Source organism: Amblyomma mixtum, chromosome 8, assembly GCF_055824585.1.
Source record: "Amblyomma mixtum isolate Tamu chromosome 8, ASM5582458v1, whole genome shotgun sequence".
In the NCBI taxonomy this organism is placed as follows: Eukaryota; Metazoa; Arthropoda; class Arachnida; order Ixodida; family Ixodidae; genus Amblyomma; species Amblyomma mixtum.
In genome coordinates this window covers 12,821,245-12,846,062 of record NC_143019.1, presented here as the reverse complement: position 1 = coordinate 12,846,062, position 24,818 = coordinate 12,821,245, and the positions used below count along the sequence as shown (strand labels likewise).

Genomic DNA, 24,818 nt, shown 5'->3' with positions numbered 1-24,818 from the left:
TGCCAATGGAACAAGGAAAATGAACAAACCGGCATTCTCCCTCTGTGGTGGCTGTACCAAAAAATAAATAGCTTTATTGAGTGGCTTTCGCAGTACTCTTCTTCTTGTCCTTTTTCTTGAGTCCATCAATGTTGCCTTTGAGGAGGTTGGCATATGCCTGCACGAGAATGTCCCAAGCATATGGGAAGCCTGCTGCCAACACACTGTTCCTAGTATGCAGAATACTGTCAGAAATGGCTTCCTTAAAGGGGCTGCGAAACACTGCCTGGGGGAATACCGGCTATACTTCAGGTGGGTTCTTTATGTCACACAGATGCTAACTTAAAAAGAATTACAGGAATCGATGCACAGGAACGGGAGTTATTCAGTGAAGAAATTTCAAAATACAAGCAAACAAAACGCTGCCCTCAACTCGATTTTGGCGGGGCTTCCCACTCCTATTTCGCTCTCCCAATGACGGCACCTGGCGCAACCAATCAAAACAGCGAGCCAGAGCACGTCGCGGAAGTTTGTACTCCATGGTTGCCTGCTCTCTGTAACTCGTTCTTGCCGAGACTGGCAGCATTGTTTCCATGCCAGAGCGCCCCTGGTGGTGTATTTTTATTTTACTTGCTTTGCAGGGCTTTTATCTAAGACAAACAAATTGTTTTTGTTGATCTAACATAAAACGCAGACAGGTGACAAAATGTGTCTCTATTCACACAATTTGCAGTATATTTACTGTTTGTCCGGTCATCAAGCTCGCGCCAGGTGATGTCATATCCGCTGCTAAAAACCCGCCACTGTGTGGCGACACCATCAGAGCCATGAAGTTGTTTTTGGGAGGACATTAAAATATTAAAAAACGGAATGTATGCGGTATTACCGACGCTAATAGCACCATTATAACTCGCTGTATGCGATCAACAGGCAAAACAGTTAACTAAGATTGTGTTTCTGGGTCCCTTTAAAATGAGCAGTGCGGGTTATACAGGTTCTTTGTGGTCGAAATTTCCGGAGCTCTTCACTACGGCGTCCCTCATAGCCTGAGTTGCTTTGTGATGTTAAACCCCAATAAACCAAATTTTTCAACTACTGTGGCGATGAATAATGTTTACTTCACCCTTTGAGTGCTAGGCATTCCGGAAGGATCTGCTCTCCGAGTGCCAGGTTGCTTCGTTGCTTTCGTTACTAGCAAAGACTGTACGTTGTGAACTGCCGCAGCGAATACAACAGCGGCACCTGCCTTCCATCTATGAAATTGCATATTACATGCCAACTTTGAGTTTCAACAAATGCCCAATAAATGGAGGGACCAGTCCAAGACCCTTTTTTTTTTTAACCCGAGTAAACTCTGGTGCAATATACTCGGATCTGGCACGTGAATAGGTGACTGGTTGATCTAAAAGGTTACCGAAGACAAACTCATAGAAACTGCACAAACAGCCACCAGAGTCTGACGCAATTCAAGAATGAAGTGGCAAATGCCCCTCAAACAAGGCCTTCCAGCCAAAGGCGTCAACGTATTGTATTGTTATGGTGAACTCCCTAGCACTTGCCATGCTAGGTTAGCAGGTTCAAGCGAAGCTACGACAACAGGTCAGTGCCCATTGGTTGGAGGACTTCTTTGAAGGCATTCATCGCTTCATTCCAGAGCTTTATCTGACTGCACCTATCAACACTGATGCATCTAATGAGTGCCCAAAACCGTATTGTAAAAATGTTTTTCTACACTGAGCAGCATGGCAGTATGTAGTACGATGACTACTGGCAAGTATTTGAGTGCTTACCAGTTGGAACCTGTTGACGTCCTTGGCATTGATCTGAAAGAGAAGAAAGGGCCTTGTCAAAAAAATTTCGAGTGTTGTGTAGCTACTGCCTGTGTTACTGGCAGCTCGGAGCCTCACCACAGTGCTAATCTTGTTATTTCCGGCATGAGCCCTGAGTAGACACTTGTACTCGGCTGGCGGCTGGATGGGATTCGCCGTAAGCTTCTCTGGCCTTGGCTTTGGCTTGGTCTTGCCGTCATCTGCGTAACAGCGAGACAGTCACTCGCACAGGTGGAAAATTTTTGAAGCTGTGCAGGTTAACTTGGTCACAAGACAACAGCTGAAACAACAAAATATGAACAAAACAGTATGGTCAATTCAAGAATTGCTACAACAAAACGTTGAATGAATGCGTCTGATATTCTCCGATTGAGAGTAGCGAATATACACAGTAAGATTAAAAAAAAAAAAAAAAACGGCGAACGTTGTCGTACACATCCTGCGAAGATGAACTAGCAACAGGCTGACATGGCGCTTTGACGCGCAGGATCTCCGTCGTTGTGGCGTAATACGCTAAAAATTTCACTAAAGAATCCTCTAACGTGCAGAACGAATATGCATCGTTATTATTACGCCCAACTCGGAAATTAAGTATTTGGCTTGTCTCGTCGCCGATAAAAAAAAAATAATAGAGAAACTGCAGCAAACACAACGCCAGGATGCTAGTTATTTGCTGTGAAGTCCAAGAAGTTCAATGAAACTCGTTTACAATAAAAAAAAAAAAAATCCAAAGCTGAAAGTGATGCCGGACTAGTGAATTTTCAGCATAAGGTCGGGTGAAAAAATCGATTGGCCGTCGGCCAACTTACATCGTTTCATGGTGATGTAGACAGATCCAGAGGTCCGGTACTTTTGAAACAACTTGGTGAGTTCACTGAGGAACTGCGGACATAAAACAGCGGCAAATCAATAACGGAGTGACACCGAAAAACAAGACGCACCAGGATGGTGCGAATGCCCATACTTAAGATCATGCAGTCCGTTTGACACTTTGGTAACACATTTTGCAGGTTAAGATCAACAAGAACGCGTGCTTTCACGGTTTCTCACTTTCAAGATTGCAAAAAAGGGCATTTACCGATTCATTTTCGAGTAAAACCATGCCGCTACAAGTGCCAGACACGCACGGGTCCACGCACGAACCGAAAAAGAAAACGGATTGTCATGGCTTGTCATGCGATAAGCCAGCACTATTTGTGTTTGCAGTTATTACAATAAATTCGACACACTATTTTTAAAAATAAAATTATTTTTTACCTTCTTTTCTTACAAGTTAAAATGTTAGTTATGGGCTGTAATTATGGAGATTGTAAATGATTGTAATTTTGCGTTACCTTGTGTCTTGTGTCGACCGCAGCCACCAAAGACAAGCCGAAGGCGCCAAAGGCTCTGGAGTTTGTCGCAAGCGTGCATTTGACGCTAAGCTGTCTTAACAAAATACTGCAGTTATGGGTGAAGTAAGGATTGCTGCTCCTGAGTTGTCTGAAGAGGAAGCTAACCTCTACGACCGACAAATACGTCTGTGGGGACTGGAATCACAGAAGCGGTAAATAACTACTTGAACCCGTCCCTGTTCGCGCCGCCGGCTGCCGGCTTTCACAATGAGATTCGTGGTAGTTGTGGCGTGTGTATTGTTTTAGGAAAATTTCGAATACTGTGGTGTGTTAAGTGCACTTTCTACGACAGGTTGCGAGCTGTGAGGGTCCTCTTGGCTGGCTTGAACGGCTTAGGAGCAGAGGTGGCGAAAAACCTTGTCTTGGCGGGCATCAAGTCCATAACACTGCTGGATAACAGAAATGTATGTGAATTTGGTGCTGCTGTCGTGTCATTGAAGACCTGCCTCGCAAATAAAAATGCACGCAACGTATTTTTCAGGTCACGGATGAGGACTTCTCATCTCAATTTATGATTGCGAGAAGCGACATTGGCAAAAACGTAAGTGCTAATGCAGGCCTCTTTGTGTTCTGCATGAGTGTAAATTATGCGCGTTTCCTGAACCATGGACACTTTGCATGCGGTCGCGGTTCGAGAGGCTGTTTTAGCGTGTCCAAAGAGGCGTTGTTAGGTGCATTGTAATGCATTTTCTGTCACATGACTGTTTTTTCGGCCTGAGCTGATTGTGACTTGTGCTTCAAAGAAAATCGCAATGACAGCGTGGTAGACCTCTCATCTGGCCTGCTTTTGATTGGCTTTGCTGTCTATTATTGCGCTGTTTCAGAGGGCGCACAGTTCGAAGGCGTACACGAAAAACTTGAACCCGATGGTGGAAGTGGAGTCTGAAGACGGCGAGCTGCTAAATAAAGACGACGAGTACTTCCGCAAGTTTGACATAGTGTGCTGCACCGCCAGCCTTTCCACAGAAGCCCTCACCAAGGTCAACAACCAGTGCCGAAGCCTTGGCGTCAAGTTCTACTGCGGTCATGTGTGGGGTCTGTTCGGCTACTTCTTCAGCGATCTCATTCAACACGCCTATACACAGTGAGTTGTGCTTTCTTGCACCAGTTGATACGCGCTGGGGTTAAATGAGTGTGCTTGCTATTTATGGCTTACTGTTTTCAGGTATCAGTGTTTTCACTGTTTTGAGCTGTTGACTCGTATATACAACATTGCGGGATTCTAAAGCCAAGCTTTGGCTTGTCACGTTGAGCACTGCAGGGGAAAAAACTGTAGGTTTTTTTTAGTGAATATCTGACAAGAAAACTGCAGCTAATCTAGAACACACTGGATCATTTTACGAAACGGCACATGTTTTCAAGGATAAGCCATGCATCAGCCGGTTTATTGTCTGATGTTAAATCAGCATTGTTAACTGAGACAGAGTACTGACTCTCAATACAGGTTTATTACAGAAGGTGTTGCATATTTATTTCAACACCTTTTCAGAGGGACTGTGTTTTTCTCTTGGCTTATCTAATATTCAGTGTTTAGTGTGACAAGGTTTTCCTCTGTAGTGATGAGTGGGTGCTTGTCAGGGCTGTTGGGTCTGCTTGCGTTATTTATAAAGGCAACTTGACCGATGTTGGCTTATATAATTGCCTTCTATATGTTAGAAGTCAGCACTATGAGGTGTGTTACTTCGTCTCTGTCCTCATCAGTTGCTTTGGTGGGGTTTAAAATAGGGGAGATAAACACGTTCTCCCCGCTTAAGCGCGGCTGACACAGTTCAAAACCGCGCGGACCCCACCCCGTGGTCGCGTACGCTACCGAGCGCACGCCGACCACGGCGGGCCTTGCTGTGCGGGAACAAAGGAACAACACACTGGCGGACACAAACAAGGCATTTATTGCTATAACAACAATAACGCCAGCTAGCAACAAAATACACTGAGGAATCGAGGATGTCCGACTCACCAGCACGGCTACGAGCGAACGTTCGCCCACGGTAGGGCAAAGGGATAAACTTCGAGGCCCGACGGGACGAGCTGAGGGGAACTCGTTTCCACACGAGGACGCCCGCGGCGAAGAGCGGAGCTTTGTGCGTGAACGTCCAACACGCTTCCCGGGCCCAGGGAGAAGAGAGCTAGCCTTCCCCCGCGCGCGAGCGGCAGAACACGCCATCCGTGGTGCTGCTGTCGCTGCGACGCGAGCGCCCTCCCCTGTTAGCTAGAGTAACCAAACTAAAGGGAGTGCTTTGCGGAGGAGCTAACTACCGTAGGGGGTGCAATGCGGGAAAGTGAACGCAGGGGACGAAGGCGTCCCCACACTTTGTATGTGTGTCACTTATACCATGGAAGCAAGCACTGTTGCACCTATCATTTTTTTTTTTGTTACTAACGGCAAGACCTCTAGCAACCAGTGAATTACACCTGCAAAGAGCACACTGTGATTTCCTGTGTGAATTTATTCAGCTGCTGCTGATTTTACAAGCATCCGATTTTTTTCACACATGATCATCAATGGAAATCATGTAAGGTTTCTCATTTAAAATGTGCAGGTTACACCTGTTTGGTATTTTATCTTTTTTTTCTTTGCTAGTGTTGAAAAGCCAAGGACGATAGGCAATATGTGAACATGGAAGCGTCGTGGCTGGAAGCGATAAGTGGCTCCGAGTTTTAGCCGGCTTCATCTCGAGCTTAAAGGTGCGCTGAAAAGGAATCTGAACTCGTCTTTTTGCCGCGGGAACTCCATCTACACATTCCTAGCATTCTCAGAAACTGCGACTTATTGCCCTGTGTGGCCGATTTCCCTAATTAAATCAAATTAACGCCCGGCTCCCGCCTTTTTTTTTTAAATTCTGCCTCGTACGGTGGGCGGAGTCGACCAACGTCGGGAGTGCCTTTCAGCCAGCTCCGTGGAGGCTTTGCTTTCGCTTCATTTTGTTTTTTAGGTTTCCGTGAATAAATAGTTTCATTTGCAGATAATATAACCGCAAAATAAGCCCGCAGAAATAAAAATACGCACGGACTATTTGCTTCTACGGACTACTACGTATTACTCCGCCGATGGCAGAGCGGCAAGCCGCCACGGGACTGGGTGAAAGGCACTCCCCGCGTTGGTCGACTCCGCCCACCGTATGAGGCAGAATTAAAAAAAGAAAAAAAAGGCGGGAGCCGGGCGTTAATTCGATTTAATTAGGGAAATCGGCCACACAGGGCAATAAATCGCAGTTTCTAAGAATGCTTGGAACGTGCAGATTGAGTTCCCGCGGCAAAAAGACGAGTTCAGATTCCTCTTCAGTGCACCTTTAAGCAGTGCCCAGTCTTAGACTGCTGTAATGTGATGACACGTTAGTGCTTATGTCTGGATATTGAAGAGTATTAGCTTGCGCTCATATGTACTTTTTTTTTCCCTGGTGCGTGTCAGAGAGCTGCCGACCCTTCCTGGTGCCAAAGGTGGCAAGGCAGGCCCCAGCCACGCCAAGAGACCGAAGATGGAAGACCACACAAGTGCTGTGGTCCAAAAAGTAAGCTCCTGTTTGTGCACTTCCATGTTACTCAAGCCAAAGCTCATGAAAGGTTGCTAATCTTGTCAGTGGTGTATGTGTGCATCCATCTGAATGTGAGCCTGTAGTGTGCTGTGCTCAGTGTGTTTTCTGCAATAGTGGCAACAGCCTGCATTATGTTATGTATGTATGTATGTTAAAGAACCCCAGGTGGCCGAAATATCCGGAGCCCTTCACTATGGCATCCATCACAGCCTGAGTCTCTTTGGGACGTTAAACCCCCATAAAACATAAAACAGTTGTATTGGCAGCATCAGAATGTGAGCCTGGTTTGACAATATGACAGGTTAGTAATGGTTAGGAAGCTAATAACATAGGACTCTAACAGCTGTTTTGCGCGTGCTTTGGTTAGCTTCAGCTTCATGCAGCATGTAGTGGTGTGAGTAATACCCCTGTCAGACGAGCAAGTTTAGTGTCATTTTCAACGAGTGACACTCGCCTGTAGTGTCATTCGCATCGTGTCACACGATGAACTTTAATGACACTCGCTGCTGAACGCACTCGGCAAGAAGTGAGTTTGGGGAACTCACTTCACTTTTCCCGAGGGGCGAAGTGTATAGCCTCGGTAGCAGCGTTTCGAAATTAGAATACAACGTCGGCAATAAAAATGGCGTTTTATTGGACGCAGCTAATTTTTTTTTTGCCCTTTTGTTCATGTAAACTAATTTGCTTTGCCATTAAATATATATACTGCACATATTCCGACATTCTTGTTTTCAGCTGCAATAATTTTTTAGGCAGCCGCAGCGGTATGGCTATGGCGGCTAGCATGGCGACCGTAGCAACCATCCGCAACCGTTTTGGTGTGACGGTGCAACAGTGCAGTGTTTGCAATCCAAGGAGGCGCTCGAATGCGCATGTATGTCGCCACCACTTTTTGCCAATCAGATTGTGTCAGCTGCGCAGAAACGTTATCGCCGTGGGTCGCCATGATGCTTCAAAAAGTGAAGTACTGCTCCTGGCTTGTCTCGTCTTGCGAAGCCTTTTTTGTAATCGCCAATATTGCACAAAGCTCCTTGATAATCATAAAAAATTGCTTGCAGTTTGGAATCTACTGTACATTAAAGCTTTGAAGCGCGAAAAGTAATATTTTTTGTGCCTTACTTGAAAAGCCATCGTCACCACCATCAATTCCGAATTACACTTTATTTTTCCGTGTAGCAGCACGCCCCGAAAGTGTCTCGTTCTGGAGAAGTGCACTTCGTGAAAGTGTCACTAAACTTGCCCGTGTGACAGGGGTATAAGCTATCGGTGGAGAACCGGTTATAGCTCGTACACATGACCACCAAATCAGTTACGGCGTATTTGTTGCCTTGCACCATTAACTATTTAACCCAGCCCTAGTGCATGCAGGCAGCACTAGCTAACTTGTTCTGCGTGCTGCACACAGCTGGGCCATAACTCCTTTTTTGCATCCCAAGCCCTCTTTCTTCTCTCTAACAGCCAGGTAGGTCATGTACCCTTCGCTGCAACACATTTCTGCAGTCATTTCAATACGACAATGTTGTCGCTGACTGGAGAACGAAGCGATCACATTCTGATGGCCGCAGTGTCTGGCCACAGTGGTGACACTGCTGTTTGCAGATTACTAACCAAAGGTATTGTAGCAGGGTCCGGGAGTATTGCCACACACTGAGCCACCTGTGCTCTGAAGGAGGCGTGGCACACTGAACGCACTCCTTCGACTTCCTGCATCGCTCACCCGAACACCTTCGTTGTTGCTGCATATTTCCTTGTCCACAGTTGCATTGCCTTCTACTGTTAGATCGTATTGCTGACCCTGCTTTTCTCCTGCACTAGGGGTCATACTGAAAGGTTGCCGAGGCACGTTCATTGCTGTATTATGCAACACTCGTCTTGCGTCCCGTATTTAGGTTCTCTCGGTGAATGGTTCTTGGTAACTGACTTGAGGATTCAGAAGTTAAGTGCCTGATGTGGAGAGCAAAACGTCTACTGCAACTTGTTGTTACCTTTGTTACAGATGATGACTGGTGTGCCACTCGTGAGAGCACTCCAAGTGAAGGCTGGGAAAGCAGGCACTGGCCTGGACAGGAAGACATCGCCCCTCTTCTTTATGGTTCATGGTAAGGCTCCTTTGAGTGCACAAAACACACCATGCGAATTTTAGCAGCACCTGTGCTTGACCATACATTTTTGCTTCTTTTGGAAACATGCATTCTTCAGGTACACGGAGCTGAAATTGAGTTGACTTAGGCTTTCTTGCTTTGTTTTGATGTTCCCACTCTGCAGTCGACATTGTCTCTCACATGCTGTGTCCTCTTTCCCGCAGTGTTGTTGCGCTTTTTTGATAAGCACAATGCTGACGCTTGTGAGTCCGATCGAGAGGAGCTGCTGAAGCTGAGAGACCAGGTCACATCAGACCTAGCTGTCGACAAGGAACGCTTGCCTGACCACCTCTTCAAGTAAGTCCCCTCCTTGTTCACAAGTGTCCCAAACATATAAGTGACAGGCGATGTCATAATTGTCCACCAGATTGCTGATTACAATGAACCAGTGCAGTAGAGTTCGAGTCTTATTGGTTTATAAAATTTGAGCAGTCAGCTACTGGCTGGGGGTAGCCAGCACTTGTTGGATTGATGAGACGTGTCATTGTCGCGCATTTGTGTAAACTGCCAGCCGCACAAGTCTTGCGTTCCATACCGCTGGTTTCTCCCAAGGCAGCGAGCTCTCTGCTGCATCATCTAAGCAGTGTTCTATTGCATCATGCTTTCAATGTACAGGCACTCGGTGGAAATAAGGTGCTTGAGGGTAAATAGTAATTGTACTGGTGTAATGAGACAGGGTTTCTCGCCACACAATGCTTCTGTACACGAAGTAGATTTTCCTCAACTTGTAGCTCGGAAGTCTTATTTAGCTGTCACGAAGCATGTGCACTGAGGTGATTATAAAGTTTGGCGCATCAGTCTTCTCTCCTAAAGTTTCTCAAGAGGGATTACAAATTCCTGCACAGATTGCTGATTGCACTGATTGGCTTTAACTGCTGCAGCACTCTTTTTTTTGCCTGTATTTTGGATAGAAGCAAAACACAAAATGCGCCCATGTGCTGTGCAATGTCAGGGTATATTAAAGAGCCCCAGAATCCGAAGCCCTCCACTGCGGTGTCCCTCATAGCCCATATGTCTCTTCAGGATGTTAAGCCCCACAATTTACATTTTACCTTCCTTCACTCATTGGTATGTGATGATTGTGTTACGACCGTGTGAAATGTGCACCCTTTTTGTCAGGAGAGATAGTAATGGATGCTTGCAACATTCAAGGACGCCTGCTTCAAGTCATTTGAGGTAGAAAGTGGTAGTAGTTTGGGCATCTGTGCGAATTGTTAGTCAGTAAGGTACTTTATCATGGAAGCAAGTAGCAGGTGGGTAAGCCTTCTGTGCTTACAAGTAGCTGCATGTCTTCTGTCTTGCTTTGCATTCCAGCACTGTTGCCAAGGAAATGTGTGCCACCTGTGCTGTTGTTGGGGGTGTCCTGGCTCAAGACATCATCAAGGTTGGTTTGATGGTTACTGAGCAGAACTGCAGTGATGTGATGGCTGGCTCATGGCAAAGTGACTGTAAACTTTCCCCCATGGGAGCTTGAATGAAGCAGTTTGCACACCTTGAAATGAAATGCTGATTCACTGCTCTGTTTTTGCGATTCCAACTGTGCAGCACTTGAGGCTGTTAGTGTAAATTGACAAAAAAAAAAGGGGGGGGGGGGGGGGGGGGCTACTTTTGATGATCAATATGGTCAAGGCTCTGTGCTGTGCTGAAACATGGTGAATGGTAAGGGGTTATGGCAGCAGATGTACTGGGCACGTACAGCTGTGCATAGGTGGTGCTTTTCATGTGTGCAAGATGTGAATGCTGTGACATGGCTCCATTGCACATGTTTTAGTGCTGCATAGATGAACACATTCATGGCACTGAAGGACTGTCTTTGTACCTGTTCCTTTGCTTCGCTGTTTGCTTTGTGGTTTGAGTCTGTGCTTTGAAAGGTTTGCTGCCCACTGGACTAGGATGATAACATTTGTGTCTAAGGCCCGAGCTTGGCCTTTTGTGGCACTGTTTGGGCTGTCGTGGTTGTGAGATGTTATTTTTCCTTCAAAAATAGCTTTAGTTTTTGTGCGACAGTTGTGTATAAGTACTCGCATTGTTGCAGTTCAGCGCTGAAATGTACCACAGTGTGGTCACTATCAACACTTAAGGTACACTGAACCTGTCGCCTTCTCGCAAGGGAACATCGCAATAATGAGTGTAATGAACATCGCAAATGAACAAATGACCTGTTCCTTTTAAAGAATCCTTTCGACAGTCTGTAGACGGTATGTAGACATTGCGTGGAGTGTCAATACGCGAGTCCTGGGATTACTGGGGGAAAAAGACTAGTTACCTGCTGATTATAATGGTATGCTTGCATGTTGATGCTGATCCACTTGAGAGCTGTGTATTGCCTTTCTTGATCATCTTGGCCTTAGCAATACACGCCCAGTTGTGTCAGCTGATAATGAGTTGATGAAGGTGTCGGGAAAAATTTCACAAATTTTGGCACTTTTATTTTTCAGGGTTAGTATTATAGTTTGACTGTGCACAAACTTTATGCGAATATATTGGAACAAAAATTCTCACACTTCCAGGGTATTCTGTGTTTCAGATTGTATGTGCCATGCAGTGAAGCTGTGCTGTCCACAAGCTTGAACACTTTTTTTTTTTTTTTCAGGTGGCATCATGCAAAGACCCGCCTTTGAAAAACTTTTTTCTTTTTGATGGCATTGAATGCTGCGGACTTCAAGAGAACATCGGCCGATGAGTTGATGTCAGTGTATTTCTCATCAGTCATGCACCTGACCACCATCGCACATACGCTAACAGTACAATGAAAGACAAAGTGGCACAAAAACTGGATCTGGTGTCAAGACAAGGTGGCCATCACTTCTTACGTTTATAATTATTAATTTATGACTTTAGTTGTATTTTTATATATCATTCAAGTGCCACTTGTGATTTGATATTTATTTGAAATTTTTACTGTGGAGCATTTGTTGCCTGAAAAGGTTGACCACTTTGATATTAGTATAGAAGAATACATTTGCTTTCTGCAGTAAATGTAAATTTATAAATGTAAATGTTGATGTGCATTTGTATGTGAATATGAAAATGTACCTTTTCTTATATATTCATGTACCTGTGCTCATTTTTAAACATTTTTTAAGGTGCTTGTTCAACCTTGAATAGGCAGATTGTTTTCATAATTTAATGTCCAAAAGTTCATTTGAAAGTTCTTTGGCAGAAAACAGCTGTTCTAAGCTGTTTCCATAGCGCACACTGCTGGTTCTTACCTTGTTTGGTAATTGGCATTCAAATAAAGTTTTTTGTGTGGCCCTTCTGACTTGGCAGATTTGGAAAATGTAATGGTGTGTTGTTGTATTGACTCTGATTATTCAGAACTTTATTGAAGTAAAATTGTTTTTAGTTGCGGGATTAAAAGAGTTGTTAGGATACTGCTTTTGCTACACGGTTTCAGGTCGGCAGGCATTTCACTCGAGCAATAAGGACAGGTCATAGTGTGTTAATCACAGAAACTGGTCATCTAACCTCTTGAGTACTCTTTCAGGTGCAATGGCAGTGTTGTAAGTGTCCATGAAATGCAACTAACACTGCTTTAACTCTTCGCTACCGTGCCTATAGACCTTTTCACAAATTCCGCCGCGCCACCAAGCGGCCGCGCAAAGGACTCTGGGAAAACGGAGCGCCGCGGCGCCGCGCTCGCGTCCTTTCGTCCGTCTCTCCGACCGCGCCTGATCACCGGAAAGCCTTTCTCTGCCATCTTGTCGCCATCGCTGTTTCTTATACCTGTGCTACACAGGAACGTTCGAATGACATCTGAGTCGAAGGACATTCGAGAATTGGAATGACATTCGGACTCGACAGACGCGCGCGGTGCTACACGACACCTTCCAAACGCATTCGAAAGCCTCGGCTCGTTTTCAGTGTACAACGACGACGACGGCGGTGGTCACACAACAGCAGCATGTGATTTTAGTGAAGTATCTAGTTTACTATAATATGATTGCAGTGGGGCACGTTTTTCAGGCCAACGACACCGACGAATCCGATCGGCGGACGGTGCAAATATGTTCGCGCTTCTAAATGAGCGAAACGAACGGCCATATTTCACATGTGCACACCTGAACACGCACCAGCGATAAGCGCTTGCCAAAATAATTTCCGTCGACGACGACTCCCATCCCTTCCGCGACGACTAGGCCCAGCGAGTCCGTAGGATACGATCTGTGATTGCGGCGGTTGTGATGAGCGAATCACTAGCTTTAGCGAATGAAAATGGTCACCGATTGTAGTTTTGGCAACAGTGACCTGAAATCAACTATTGCTTACATCGCAGGGCACGCATATGATGAACGGGAAACGCCGGTGTGACCCAGACTGCCGAGCCGTGCTTTACGGCCAGCAGCAGTCGTCGCCGTCGCTAGCTTGTGGATAACAAGTTAGGCCGTTTCAGTTAACACGAACGGTCGCCAAACATACTTTGGATAAAGTAGATTAAAATAAAGTGCTGGTCACGTCGGAGGAAGCCGGGACAAGAAACGAGAAGCGCCGGTCCTGCGCGATGTCAACAGCCCGCGGCTGTTAAGTGTTTCTCAGGTGTGCGATCGCATCATCGCTTCCCACTCATTATCGCACTGCGTAAACAAGCTCAGCTACAGCTGGTAAAAAAGAAAACAGGTTGTTTAACAGAACTAAAGCGCCGATTGCGTTTTATGTCATGAAAACGAGCACTAGCTGTTCGTATACGCAGCGATGTAAACAACAGTATGAGTGCAGTTGTCCTCATCGGCGCACTCCTGGGGAAATTTCATGCTGACGCGGTAAATTTTCATTGCTGTAATATAATCTTCAAGCACCCCTCAGACAGAACACGAGCTATTTGCTAAATATGACACTGTTGGTTGACACAGTAAGCATGACACAGTTGGATGTTGCGTTCCGCGGCCATGGATCACCAGCCGAGCACCAGCTGACGCAATTACCGGCGTTCTCCCAATGCGTGTATACGCAAAGCCCTCGCCGCTCATGTGCCCATGGTGGTGGTGAATAACTTTATTCATAAAAGCCTAAAAAGAAACGAAAATTAATTATGCAGCAGCATTGCAGGCGGCCTTCAGGCTGCCGGTCGTGGCGCCCTGGCCGCACCTAGGCTCGACGTCCTCTGCCCCGGTCACCAGCCGAAGTTGGAGATTCGTATGTGCACATCGCTCCGAGTCCCGCTGCTGCCCAGCTGCCCGACATTTCTGTGCCCTTTTCGTTTGGGGCGTGTTATAGCTTTCAGGCGTGCTTTTCTTTTGCTGCTGCTGTTGACAAGTCATCAGACAGTTTGGTCTTACACTGATCGTTCGGGCTCGTGTTGTTTCAACTTTAGCAGCAACTGCATATGCGTGCAACATTGCTGCCATTTATTCGGAATGCAATAGTATGCCTTTTCCGACGCGAATAAGTGTCCGTGCGAGAGGAGGGCGAAGCTTTGCCGCCAACGCTTGGGCGTGTGATGTGATGTTGCGTAAGATCGCGCTCATATGCATATGTTGCATACGATGAAAGGGGAAAGTTGGGCAAGCATTAGCAGCAGACAACCGTCTTCTCTCGAAGCGATAGCCTTACCCGTAATCACAGCAGGCGTCCGATCCGCATACACTCGGTGGGGAAAGATCGTGGGGAGACGATCCATGTATTCCTTGCGCCCGCTAGTGTTGAAATGCGTACCACATATTTTGTGGTGTTTCGAAGACTTCCGCAGAGTAAATCACCCTTGTGAACCTTGCCGATTTATCCTGCGCACCCATTCTAGCTTCAGCTTCTTGTCCTTGGGGAATATGTGGTATGGAGTGTTGATGTCCTTTCTCGTGTTGTTACTACAGCCGGGCATGCAGCACCTTTGACCACCACCGCGATTCTCCTCTGCAGACATGTCGAATGTCTAAAACAATCCCCACTTAATTGCAGAAAGACTAAAAGATAAGCACCACAGCAGTGCGCGCCAACATTTTGCTAAGAGACACCAACAATGCGCACGAGAAGACGCACAACGCCTGAACACGGCGGCACAACACACCAACACGCTAGACAGCAGACGACGCGGCCGGCGATCGCTCCTTTCTCCCATCATGCTTTGCGCGGATCCGCTGGGGGATGGCGCGGCGCTGCAATTTGTGGAAAGGTCTATTCAGATAGATCAATTTGATCGCGCGTGGATGGATGGATGGATGGATAGGAGCGCCCCCTTTGAAACGGGGTGGTGGCAATTGCCACCATGCTCAGCTTTTCTTTATTTATTATTTTTTTTGTTTACTGTGTTGGCAATTCTCATTAAGATTCTCCATCAACTTTGCCTACGGTTTCCTACTATTCTAACCTTATGCCACATCTCTGCTTTTCAACCACCAATCCTCCAATCGCTTTTTGCTGACTTCCACTGCAGATTTATTTACACTGCAGGCGCGTTTTGCGGGCGCCTAGCGCCACCTAGGTTGGAAAGTGGGAAACACACAATGTATCCGCCATGTTTTGTTGGCTTTTTGCTTTGCGGTGCTTCTCTCCGTGCTGCCAAAAGTTTCGGATTGACGGGCGAGCGCTTTGATCATTACGTCATCACGCGCGGATGCTCCTCGAAAATATTGTGTTTCAAGCCAATTGAGCACTTCAGGAGCAGATTTTATGGATACAATCAGCAGTAGTGAGCCTGAAGAAGATGTGGACACATCTAGGGTGCGTTCCAATTCTCTAAACGTCTGACAAGACGTCTAGTGTGACGTCTAGGAAGCCGTCTACATGTCTACATATTGGAACGTGTCTACTTCACGCGCCGCCTTGCGCATATAAACTGAACTAACATTTGCGAATAGTTGCACTCCTATGTTCTTAAAAAATCTTAATAAAACAAGTTAAAAACGCGCTGTTAATAGTTTGCTAGTTCTTATTTTATTTTTTTTTCTGCAATAATGGTGCGTTCATCGCTACCGCCTCAGCAGACGATCTCACCTGCATAGCAGACGATCTCACCCGCACGATTTCCTCTCGCGCGATTCACAAATATAATCGTAGGTCCACAAAGACGGCTTTATTTGCCGCTAGTTCCTATAAAAATCAACTTAACGGAATGACTGACACTTGAAAGATGGTGCGTCTCCGGGCTCCAGTGCCCGCGAAGATCACGGCTCACTCAGCTCTGACCAAAGTAACGTTGGCTCTGACTGCACCAACTGCTCCGCCATCTTTAGACAGGAAGTTAGCCTGCATCGATGTGGACTTCGGCGAAGCAGTCTTGTTGGACGGCTTCGTGAAAATTGGAACGCGTCTAAAAATGGCGGCTGTCCGGCAAGACGTCTAAGTAGACGTCTACTCGGGAGTATTGGAACGCAGCCCTAATTTCTCCCCGCAGGGAGGCGTCTGCAGCATGCAGACGTTGGTGAGTGGCGACACCACGGGGTTAACCCGAGCATCCGCAGGGACATCCCCGCAGGGGGATGATGGTGAACAATGCGTCACCACGGACCCGAGCATCCGCGCTTAGCCGTGCGTGGCATCGCCGTGTCCGGGGAAAAGGGGATCCTGGTGGTTGAGCCGATGCCGAGCGTTTGGACCCTTAAGGCCCCTCGGCGGAGGCAACACACCACTTTGGCCCCAGCTTCCTGTAGACGGCACCTCCGGCCTGACCCGACCGGGGGAAATCGGCAGTCGCCTTTTCCTGTCCTCCCCTCTATCTTTCACTTTCCTATCTCTTTCTTACAACTCTCCTGTCTCCTCCTGTTTTCTTCGTTTTTTCCTCTTTTTCCTGGCGGCGAGGGTTAACCGTGTGTGACCAACTACCGTGAGTTGAGTCATATTAGGTTATAGTTAAGGTGTACAGCTGGCGTGGGCAGGACTTGCCTTCAAGTTCCTGTCGCGTCCCCTTGTTGGACTCCATGGTGGGTGGCTGCCACCATGACCGAAAAACCAAATTTTTTTATGGCTCCCCCCCTTTCAAAACTAGATCGCTCTCTGAAAAGAGGGCGGAACGAGGCAGCAGACTTTTTTGCGAAAAAGAAGCCAACTTTCACTAAGTTTCATGTTATCCACAGTAACTGTGAACAAAAGCAAGCCCGAATCATATCCCCATTTCTTGTCACCAAATGCTTAACAGATACCTTAGGGCCTGGCTACAAGGTATCCAAAATGTCCAGCGGCGACCTACTCCTCGAACTCCGTGAGAGCATCCAATGCTCGAAACTCTCAAACATTGCTTCCATAGGGGACATCTCTGTCTCCGTGACTCCACACCGATCTCGTAACACAGTTAAAGGCGTTATCTCAGAGGCTGACTTCATCCATCTAACAGAAACCGAGATGCTTCAAGGACTCTCTGATCAAAATGTAATTGATGTGCACAGGATAAAAATCCGCAAGGACAACAAAGAGATAGACACAAAACACATGGTCCTCACGTTTAACACCAGCAGTTTGCCCGAAACGATCGATGTAGGATACCTGAAAATCACCGTCAGACACTACATACCGAATCCCCGCCGCTGTTTCAACTGTCAGAAGTTTGGCCACGGCTCACAGAGTTGCCGCGGCCGCAAAACCTGCGCGAAATGCGCTTCGAAGGACCACCCTTCTGAGGAATGTGACGCAGCCCTACGCTGCGCGAATTGTGAAGGAGATCACGCTGCATACTCCAGGGCGTGTCCGTCCTGGAAAAAAGAGAAAGAAATCATCACCATTAAGACTAAAGAAAACATTTCATTCAAAGAAGCGAGGAGGCGTTTTGCGCTTACCAATTCATTCTCCTTCACAGCAAAACCAAACTTCGCTGATGTGGTGCGCGGGGGCGTAGCACCACACAGCGCTCCGGCACCTGCCGCGGCCACTTCCACCGCGCCTGTGGCAGTGCCATCCACGCCCCAGGCCGAGACAGCGAAAGCTGCTCTGCCAACTACAAGCCAGGGAGTGCCGGCCCACAAGTCAGCATCCCGCAGGACTTCCCCCCGTCGGGGAAGGCCTGACACCCACACACCCGCGGATTCTTCGCGGTCGTCCAGCACCTCTTCCGAGGTGATGGACCAAACTCCCAGCCCGCCTGCTTTACAGCGGCGGAACAGCTCTCTTGAGCGGAAAAAAGGCAGGGCTACCATAACGGCCCCAGAACATAAGTAAACCTCTCGTTGCTTCTACCCCAAAACATAAACATGGCTTTTCTAGTTCAGTGGAACTGTAGAGGAATATTGAGAAATTACGACGACATAAAAAACATTTTAGGGTCAATGTCACCCGTAGCCTTATGTCTCCAGGAAACCAATCTAGGTCCACAACATATGAACATCCTGAAGCATTATAAAACTTTTAGACACGATCGTGAGCAGGCAAATAGACTCTCTGGAGGCGTCGCGATTATCGTACAAAGCGGCGTTCCTACTCGAGAAATAAAACTCAAAACAAAACTTGAAGCCGTTGCGGTCAGTGTCGTCAGCCATAAAACAATTTCTCTCTGTTCTCTATATATTCCTCCACATTCTACATTAACAGTCCACGATTTACAAGAACTTATCAATGAACTTCCAGAACCGTATCTAGTAGTTGGGGACTTTAACGCTCACTCCCCTTTTTGGGGAAGCGAGCACTGTGACTCTAGGGGTCAAATAATCGAAGATTTTATCCTCACAAACAATGTATGTCTTTTAAATACAGGAAAAGCCACCTACTGCTCCCCTGCCTCGGGGAAAATGACCTTTTTAGATTTGTCTTTTAGCTCACCTTCTGTTTTTAATGATTTTAAATGGGATGTCATTGACAACCCATATGGCAGCGATCACCTCCCTCACTTTAACTCCTCACCAGAAATAATCCCAACAAAACCGCGGCGCTGGAAACTTCACCTCGCCGACTGGTCACTTTTTAGAGCAAAGGCAACTTTAGAAGATATAGTTTTAGGAAACCTTACCGTTGACCAGATAAACGAAAAGTTCACTAATTGTATCATAACTGCCGCACTCACAGCTATTCCTCAGTAGTCAGGAGTAACGCGACAAAACCATAAAGTATGGTGGACAAAAGACTGTAAGGAGGCTAAAAAACAACAAAATAGAGCTTGGGGTAAATTCCGTAGGTATCCGACCTATGAGAATCTCTTAAATTTTAAAAAAGCAAAAGCTAAAGCTCGGTACGTCCGTCGCAGTGCCGAGAAAGCTTCATGGCAGAATTATGTTTCATCTATCAACAGTCAGATCCCATCTAAAAAAATGTGGGAGCAGGTTCGAAAATTAAACGGTAGCATTTCACCATTCACAATTCCGCTTTTAACAACACCTGGCACACAAACAAGCATAGAGGAACAGGCAGACATATTGGGGGAACATTTCACTGCAGTTTCAAGTTCATCACACTACACGCAGTCCTTTTTAAAATACAAAAATACAGCTGAAAAACAGAGGCTGCCAACGACTGGAGGTGCAAATGAAAAATACAATAGTCTAATTACCCTCCAAGAAATCAACAGAGTACTGTCTGCCGAAAAAAAAAAACTGCTCCAGGACCCGACCATATACATTATGAAATGCTTGCACATCTTTCTGAGCCTGCCATAGAAGCACTTTTAAGATTCTTCAGCACAGTTTGGATGTCAGGGAAAATACCTGAAGCCTGGAAGAAAGCTATTATTGTACCGTTTCTTAAACCTAGTAAATCCCCAACCTCTCCTAGCAGTTATAGACCCATAGCCTTAACCAGTTGCCTCGCCAAATCCTTCGAAAGTGTCCTAAATATAAGACTAACCTTTGTTCTTCAATCCTGTGAACTGCTTGATATCCATCAGTGTGGATTTAAAAAAGGATGCTCCACTACAGATCACTTAGTCCGCCTTGAAAATACTGTCAGAGAAGCTTTTGTACACAAACAACACTGTCTTAGCGTCTTTTTTGATTTAGAAAAAGCATATGATACAACCTGGAGGTTCGGGATTCTCCAGGACTTAGCTGAGCTCGGCATCCGTGGCAGAATGCTCAACTGCATTAAAGATTTTTTGTCTAACCGCTCATTTAATGTCCGCCTAGGCTCGACCCTTTCGAGGGACTTCATTCAGGAAAATGGAGTTCCTCAAGGGTGCATTTTAAGCACAACTCTCTTCGTTGTAAAAATGAATTCTATTAGAAAAATAATCCGAAGGTCCATTATGTATTCAATGTATGTTGATGATCTTCAGATAGCATGTACATCTTCCAATATATCCACATGCGAACGACAAGTACAGCTTACAATCAACAAAATGGCAACATGGGCAGACAAGAATGGTTTCCAGTTCTCAACACAGAAAACAGTGGCCTTACTTTTTTCACTCAAACGAGGCTTGCACACAAATCCAACATTACACCTCAACCAAACCGAGCTGCCTTTCAAAAAGGAACACAAATTTCTAGGCATCACCTTCGATAAAAAACTTACTTTCCTGCCTCACATAAACGCACTGAAAAAGAAGGCGTCGCTAGCACTGACCATACTGAAAGTCCTATCACGCAAACACTGGGGTTCTGATCGGGTATGTCTTCTACACATTTATCGCTCTGTAGTACGTTCCACTCTAGATTATGGTTGCATAGTGTATGGATCAGCAAGGCCATCGTACTTGAAGCGACTGGATCCTGTGCACAATTTTGGATTGCGCCTTTCAACTGGTGCATACAGGACGTCACCAATAAAAAGCCTGTACGTAGAAAGCAATGAACCACCACTTGCAGACAGAAGAACAACGCTCACATGCTCATACATTTTAAAGATCCGTTCCCAGCCTAAACACATCTGTTACCCACTCGTTACAAAGTGCCCATCCCGAACACTATTTACCAACAGACCCCTCGCAATCAGGCCACTACTTCTCCGGTTTGAAGAGAAATGCCAAAAACTAGATATAATGGACACATTGCCTAATATTGCCCGCAAACGTGATCCACTCCTGCCTTGGTACTGCCTACCATCTGTGTGCGACTTCACATTAACACAATTTCGGAAGAAACATACACCGCATGAACAGATATTACAAGAGTATTTAGCACTAAACGAAAAATACGGAGAATACGAAGCATTTTATACCGATGGATCAAAATCGGCGCACTACGTGGGAAGTGCTGTATTTCAGAATAATTGGGAAAAAATAGTACGGCTACCTGAGTGTGCATCCATTTTCACTGCCGAGTGTTACGCAGTCTCGGTAGCTGTAGAAAAAATAATAAATGAGAACATTCAGAACAGCATCATTTACACTGATTCTCTGAGCATACTAACCTCACTTCACCATAGCAATGCAGTGACACCACTAATTGGAGATATCATACACAACATAACAAGCGCCACAATACAGGGACAAGACATAAAATTTTGCTGGGTCCCCAGCCACATTGGAATCACTGGCAATGAGAAGGCAGATGAATGTGCTGGAAAAGCTCGGAACAAAGAAATAAAGAAAGCGTACATTCCTTACAAAGATGGTATGAGGTTGGTGCAGTGCAAATTAAGGAATAAATGGCAGTCGCAATGGAATATCGAAAGAAATAATAAACTACATTTAGTAAAACCCATCCTAGGCGAATGGAAATCACGCTCACACCAAAAACGATTCATCGAAGTTATTTTATGCCGTCTCCGTATTGGACACACACATCTCACACACAACTTCCTGTTAACAAAGAAAGACAAACCTGTTTGCGAGCAATGCGGACATGAACTTACCGTAAACCACATACTACTATCATGCACAAAACTTGAATCAGTAAGGAAAAAATATTTTGCTACATTGTACAAAGAACATATTCCATTTCATCCAGCGTTGATTTTAGCTGAACATGCACCCGTTAGTATGCTTGATGTTCTTAGCTTTTTAAAGGAAGCCGGTGTTCTTCAAAAACTGTAATGGTCTTACTCTGTGCTTCTCTACTTAAAACGATACACCTCAGCCACTTTCTCAGTCCTGAGAAGGAGGCTGAGGTTTTTATCTGAGTAGTTGGTGGCCTCGAGATCCTTGGCAAGCCAAGGATATCCACGGAGGTTAACCAACTTTTAAAAGCTTCTGCAAACAGCCATTTCTAAAGTGTTTGTATTTAATCAGCCAGGTAATAAAAATAACTTTTAGGCCCTTTACACCACCGTTTTTATACACTTCGTCTTCAAACTTTGCTCGAGCCAATTTTACTAAACCTTGTTCTTGGCGCATGATAGCCTTAGCCGCTTATGCGCCATTGAACACAACACAACATCTAATTTCAGCACCGATGACGAAGATGTGTCAAGTCAAGCCGCAACATCCAGCGGACGAGTGTCTGCTCTGTGTGTGCCACACATTTCGGTGACAAATAGTTATGAGCAGCGGAGAATGTACTCGTAGCTATATTATTTAGTTTCAGGGTCTCATCGTCATACAGACATGGTTCCTTGCTAGCAGCTGTGAAGCGCATACTGTTTTTTCCTAAACGAAACCTGGGAGTCGAAGTTGGCGGCACTGTCCAAAGTAATACACGGCACTTTGTGCGGGCCGTCTATGTCTTCCAACTCTTCTTCACCACTGACCTGATCAACATGATCTGTGAGAACACAAATACATATGCATGGATACATATTTTAGAGAGGCAGACATAAGCGGAAAAGGACTGCTCATGGAAACATTTCGGTCCCGATGAAGTGATGCAGTGCATAGGAGTCCTGGTTTACATGGAAATTGTGGAGCTGCCTCGCCTCCATCTATACTGGATTGCCTTGGAGTTATTTTTGGGCCTTATTCCTCCAAAGATTATGCCCAGGAGCAGATTTTATGCGTTCCTTGCTTTCCTCAGTGGACCCGGAGAAGACTGACCCCGTCCACGATGGCAAGCTACACAGGATCACACATCTACTGCAGCATATGAAGGACATGTCACGTCAGCATTTTCAGCCATACCGGAATTTGTGCGTGGACGAACGAATGGTTAAATCAAAAGGGCGATTGGGAATTCGGCACTATATGCGCGACCAGGGGGTCAAATGGGGGTATAAGCTGTGGGTCCTTGCTGACTCAAGTACAGGTTACGCTGTGCAATTCAGTGTTTACACCTGGAAGCGAGAAACACCCAGCTCAAAGGAAGTGGCTTATGACGTAACCTGCCTGCGTGATGCATATTTGGATCAAGGCTATATTATCTACCGTGACAACTTCTACATGTCCACCTCCCTCTTTGAACATCATCTTGAGAGGAAAACTCTCTCTTGTGGAACAACGCGCAAAGGTCGTCGCGGATTTCCCTCCCAGTTGAAAGACACCACTTGGGAGAAAAGAGCAACTTGAGGGGAGATTGGCTGGCTGCGGTGCCGTGATGTGCTGTATCTGCAGTGGAAAGACCGGCGTGCAGTGAACATGATGAGCACAGCACACACTGCCAACAATCACGTCACTGCAATGCGAGAAGTGAAGAGAGGAGGCCAATGGACAAAGATCCCCATCAGGAAGCCGCTATTGATATAAGACTGCAATAAGGGCTTGCTTGGTGTTGACAAGTCCAGTCAACTTATTGCTTCTTATAATGTCTTGATGAAGTGTGTCAGGTGGTGGAAGACAGTTTTTTCACTGCATTGACATTGCTGTCATCAGCAGCTTTATCATCTTCCAGGGACACAGGGAACATCACCCCGAGATAGAGGAGCTCACCAGAAAGACTGCCTATGACCAGCTTGCATTCCGAATTGAGCTGGTCAGCCAGATTTTTCGGATGAACTACAGACATGCTGACCCTCTAGCTCCTCAAAAGAAGTCGGAGCACATGTCCTAGGTGCAAGAAAAGCGCCGTAACTGCAAGCTCTGCTTCGAGAAAAACAAAGTCGAAAGGAAGGCAGCAGTTTTGTGTGAGCCATGCAGTGTGTATGTTTCATCTCGACGAGGGACTGCTTTGGAGAATGGCATGGCGCACAACCACGCTAACTTTTTGTTTTTTTGCGGAAAGAGCAGTTTTTGGCAGTACCCTATGAAAATTGTGTTATCTTTTTGATATAAAAAGCTACAGAATGCATATCTGGAAATTTTTTCACTCTTGACATTTTTGAAGTTTTGCTCCTTTTTCAAGCAGAACGATATCCTCACTGTACAAATTTTTACATTATAAGCATTTTTTTCATTACTGTGTAATATATATGGAACGTTTATGTTATTGAGTAAAAAATTCTGAAATCCTTTTAGCTTCATTTTTAAACCAAACAATGTAAATAAGGCATTAGTGTCTACCCGCCAGAAATATTTCCTTCCACCGAGTAAAAACTGCTCTTTTTCCCATGGTAGAAAAAGAGTTAAGATTACGGAGTAAGCTGTAGTTTAGTGTCTCAGAAATGTACTACAGCATAGTGAGTAAAACAGAAGTCCTGTTCATTGGTGCATTAAATTATGTGTTCATACATAGAAATCTTCACCTTGTCGTGGCCTCAAACATGCAAATTGGGTGGAAGATGTCGATATGTTTGGTTTAGATTCTTAGGCATGTGCATCTAATTCTCGTGTACGCCCTCCGTTTTGACGTTCCGCAAAATGTTCACCCTAGTTTGCCAGGAATGCAAACTGAAGGCATTTCATGCTTAAAAGAGACAAATATTTTAATGATAACAGAATAGGTGTACCTGGTGGTTAACCTGGCATACCATAAATGTCCATAAATATGCTGCTCTAACATTGTCTAATTCTGATTGAACTGGTTTACATCTGGGTAGTAAAGTACAATAATGATTAAAATATTACTTGTGGTTAACATTCATTGGAATAATTGGATTCGCTGTGCCCGCACTGTCGAAACCAGGATGCAGCATACTATCTGTATGTGATGCAAATTGCTCTATGGTCGTGATGGTGCTCTCAAGGTGAATGGCAAACTCGGAAGAGACATCTGTCTGATTTTCCATGCCTGGGAAATATAGGATGGACTGTGGTCCATGCAGGCATGAATAAGGTGCTGTTCAGTGCCTGTCGTAGTTAGTTTTGGATAGGAGGCATTGCGTGCTTTACACTTGCTTGTTGTGTTG

The 24,818-nt window shown here is 45.7% G+C and overlaps 3 protein-coding genes across 3 annotated transcripts; 2 read left to right on the top strand and 1 right to left on the bottom strand.

The window, feature by feature from the left end:
* Positions 1–43: 43 nt before the first annotated feature.
* On the bottom strand, positions 44–2,983 carry Srp14 (signal recognition particle 14). The gene is made up of 5 exons (XM_089556491.1): positions 2,887–2,983; positions 2,618–2,690; positions 1,887–2,008; positions 1,770–1,802; positions 44–157 (listed from the first exon to the last, which is right to left on the bottom strand). Exons 1-5 carry the CDS (start codon positions 2,908–2,910, stop codon positions 74–76), a joined length of 336 nt encoding a protein of 111 aa, XP_089412617.1. The 5' UTR covers positions 2,911–2,983; the 3' UTR covers positions 44–73.
* Positions 2,984–3,169: 186 nt separating this feature from the next.
* Positions 3,170–12,138, top strand: Aos1 (SUMO1 activating enzyme subunit 1). The gene is made up of 9 exons (XM_089555486.1): positions 3,170–3,354; positions 3,495–3,606; positions 3,684–3,743; positions 4,027–4,286; positions 6,612–6,711; positions 8,732–8,834; positions 9,041–9,173; positions 10,191–10,260; positions 11,470–12,138. The coding sequence occupies exons 1-9, from the start codon at positions 3,257–3,259 to the stop codon at positions 11,557–11,559; spliced, it is 1,026 nt and encodes a 341-aa protein (XP_089411612.1). The 5' UTR covers positions 3,170–3,256; the 3' UTR covers positions 11,560–12,138.
* Positions 12,139–14,638: 2,500 nt separating this feature from the next.
* Positions 14,639–24,568, top strand: LOC149331370 (uncharacterized). Its single transcript, XM_089557341.1, has 5 exons — positions 14,639–14,643; positions 15,395–15,523; positions 22,041–22,103; positions 22,190–22,411; positions 22,465–24,568. Exons 1-5 carry the CDS (start codon positions 14,639–14,641, stop codon positions 22,685–22,687), a joined length of 642 nt encoding a protein of 213 aa, XP_089413467.1. The 3' UTR covers positions 22,688–24,568.
* Positions 24,569–24,818: the final 250 nt, after the last annotated feature.

Coding starts and splice junctions, on each gene's coding strand:
- Srp14 (XM_089556491.1), bottom strand. CDS start 2,910: ATGGTTTTACTCGAAAATGAATCG. Junction 2,691..2,886: donor TTTTACTCGAAAATGAATCG/GTAAATGCCCTT, acceptor TTATGTCCGCAG/TTCCTCAGTGAACTCACCAA. Junction 2,009..2,617: donor CTACATCACCATGAAACGAT/GTAAGTTGGCCG, acceptor GCTGTTACGCAG/ATGACGGCAAGACCAAGCCA.
- Aos1 (XM_089555486.1), top strand. CDS start 3,257: ATGGGTGAAGTAAGGATTGCTGCTCCTGAGTTGTCTGAAGAGGAAGCT. Junction 3,744..4,026: donor GAAGCGACATTGGCAAAAAC/GTAAGTGCTAAT, acceptor GCGCTGTTTCAG/AGGGCGCACAGTTCGAAGGC. Junction 6,712..8,731: donor CAAGTGCTGTGGTCCAAAAA/GTAAGCTCCTGT, acceptor CCTTTGTTACAG/ATGATGACTGGTGTGCCACT.
- LOC149331370 (XM_089557341.1), top strand. Junction 22,104..22,189: donor GCAACATCCAGCGGACGAGT/GTCTGCTCTGTG, acceptor ATTTAGTTTCAG/GGTCTCATCGTCATACAGAC. Junction 22,412..22,464: donor TGGATACATATTTTAGAGAG/GCAGACATAAGC, acceptor GTCCCGATGAAG/TGATGCAGTGCATAGGAGTC.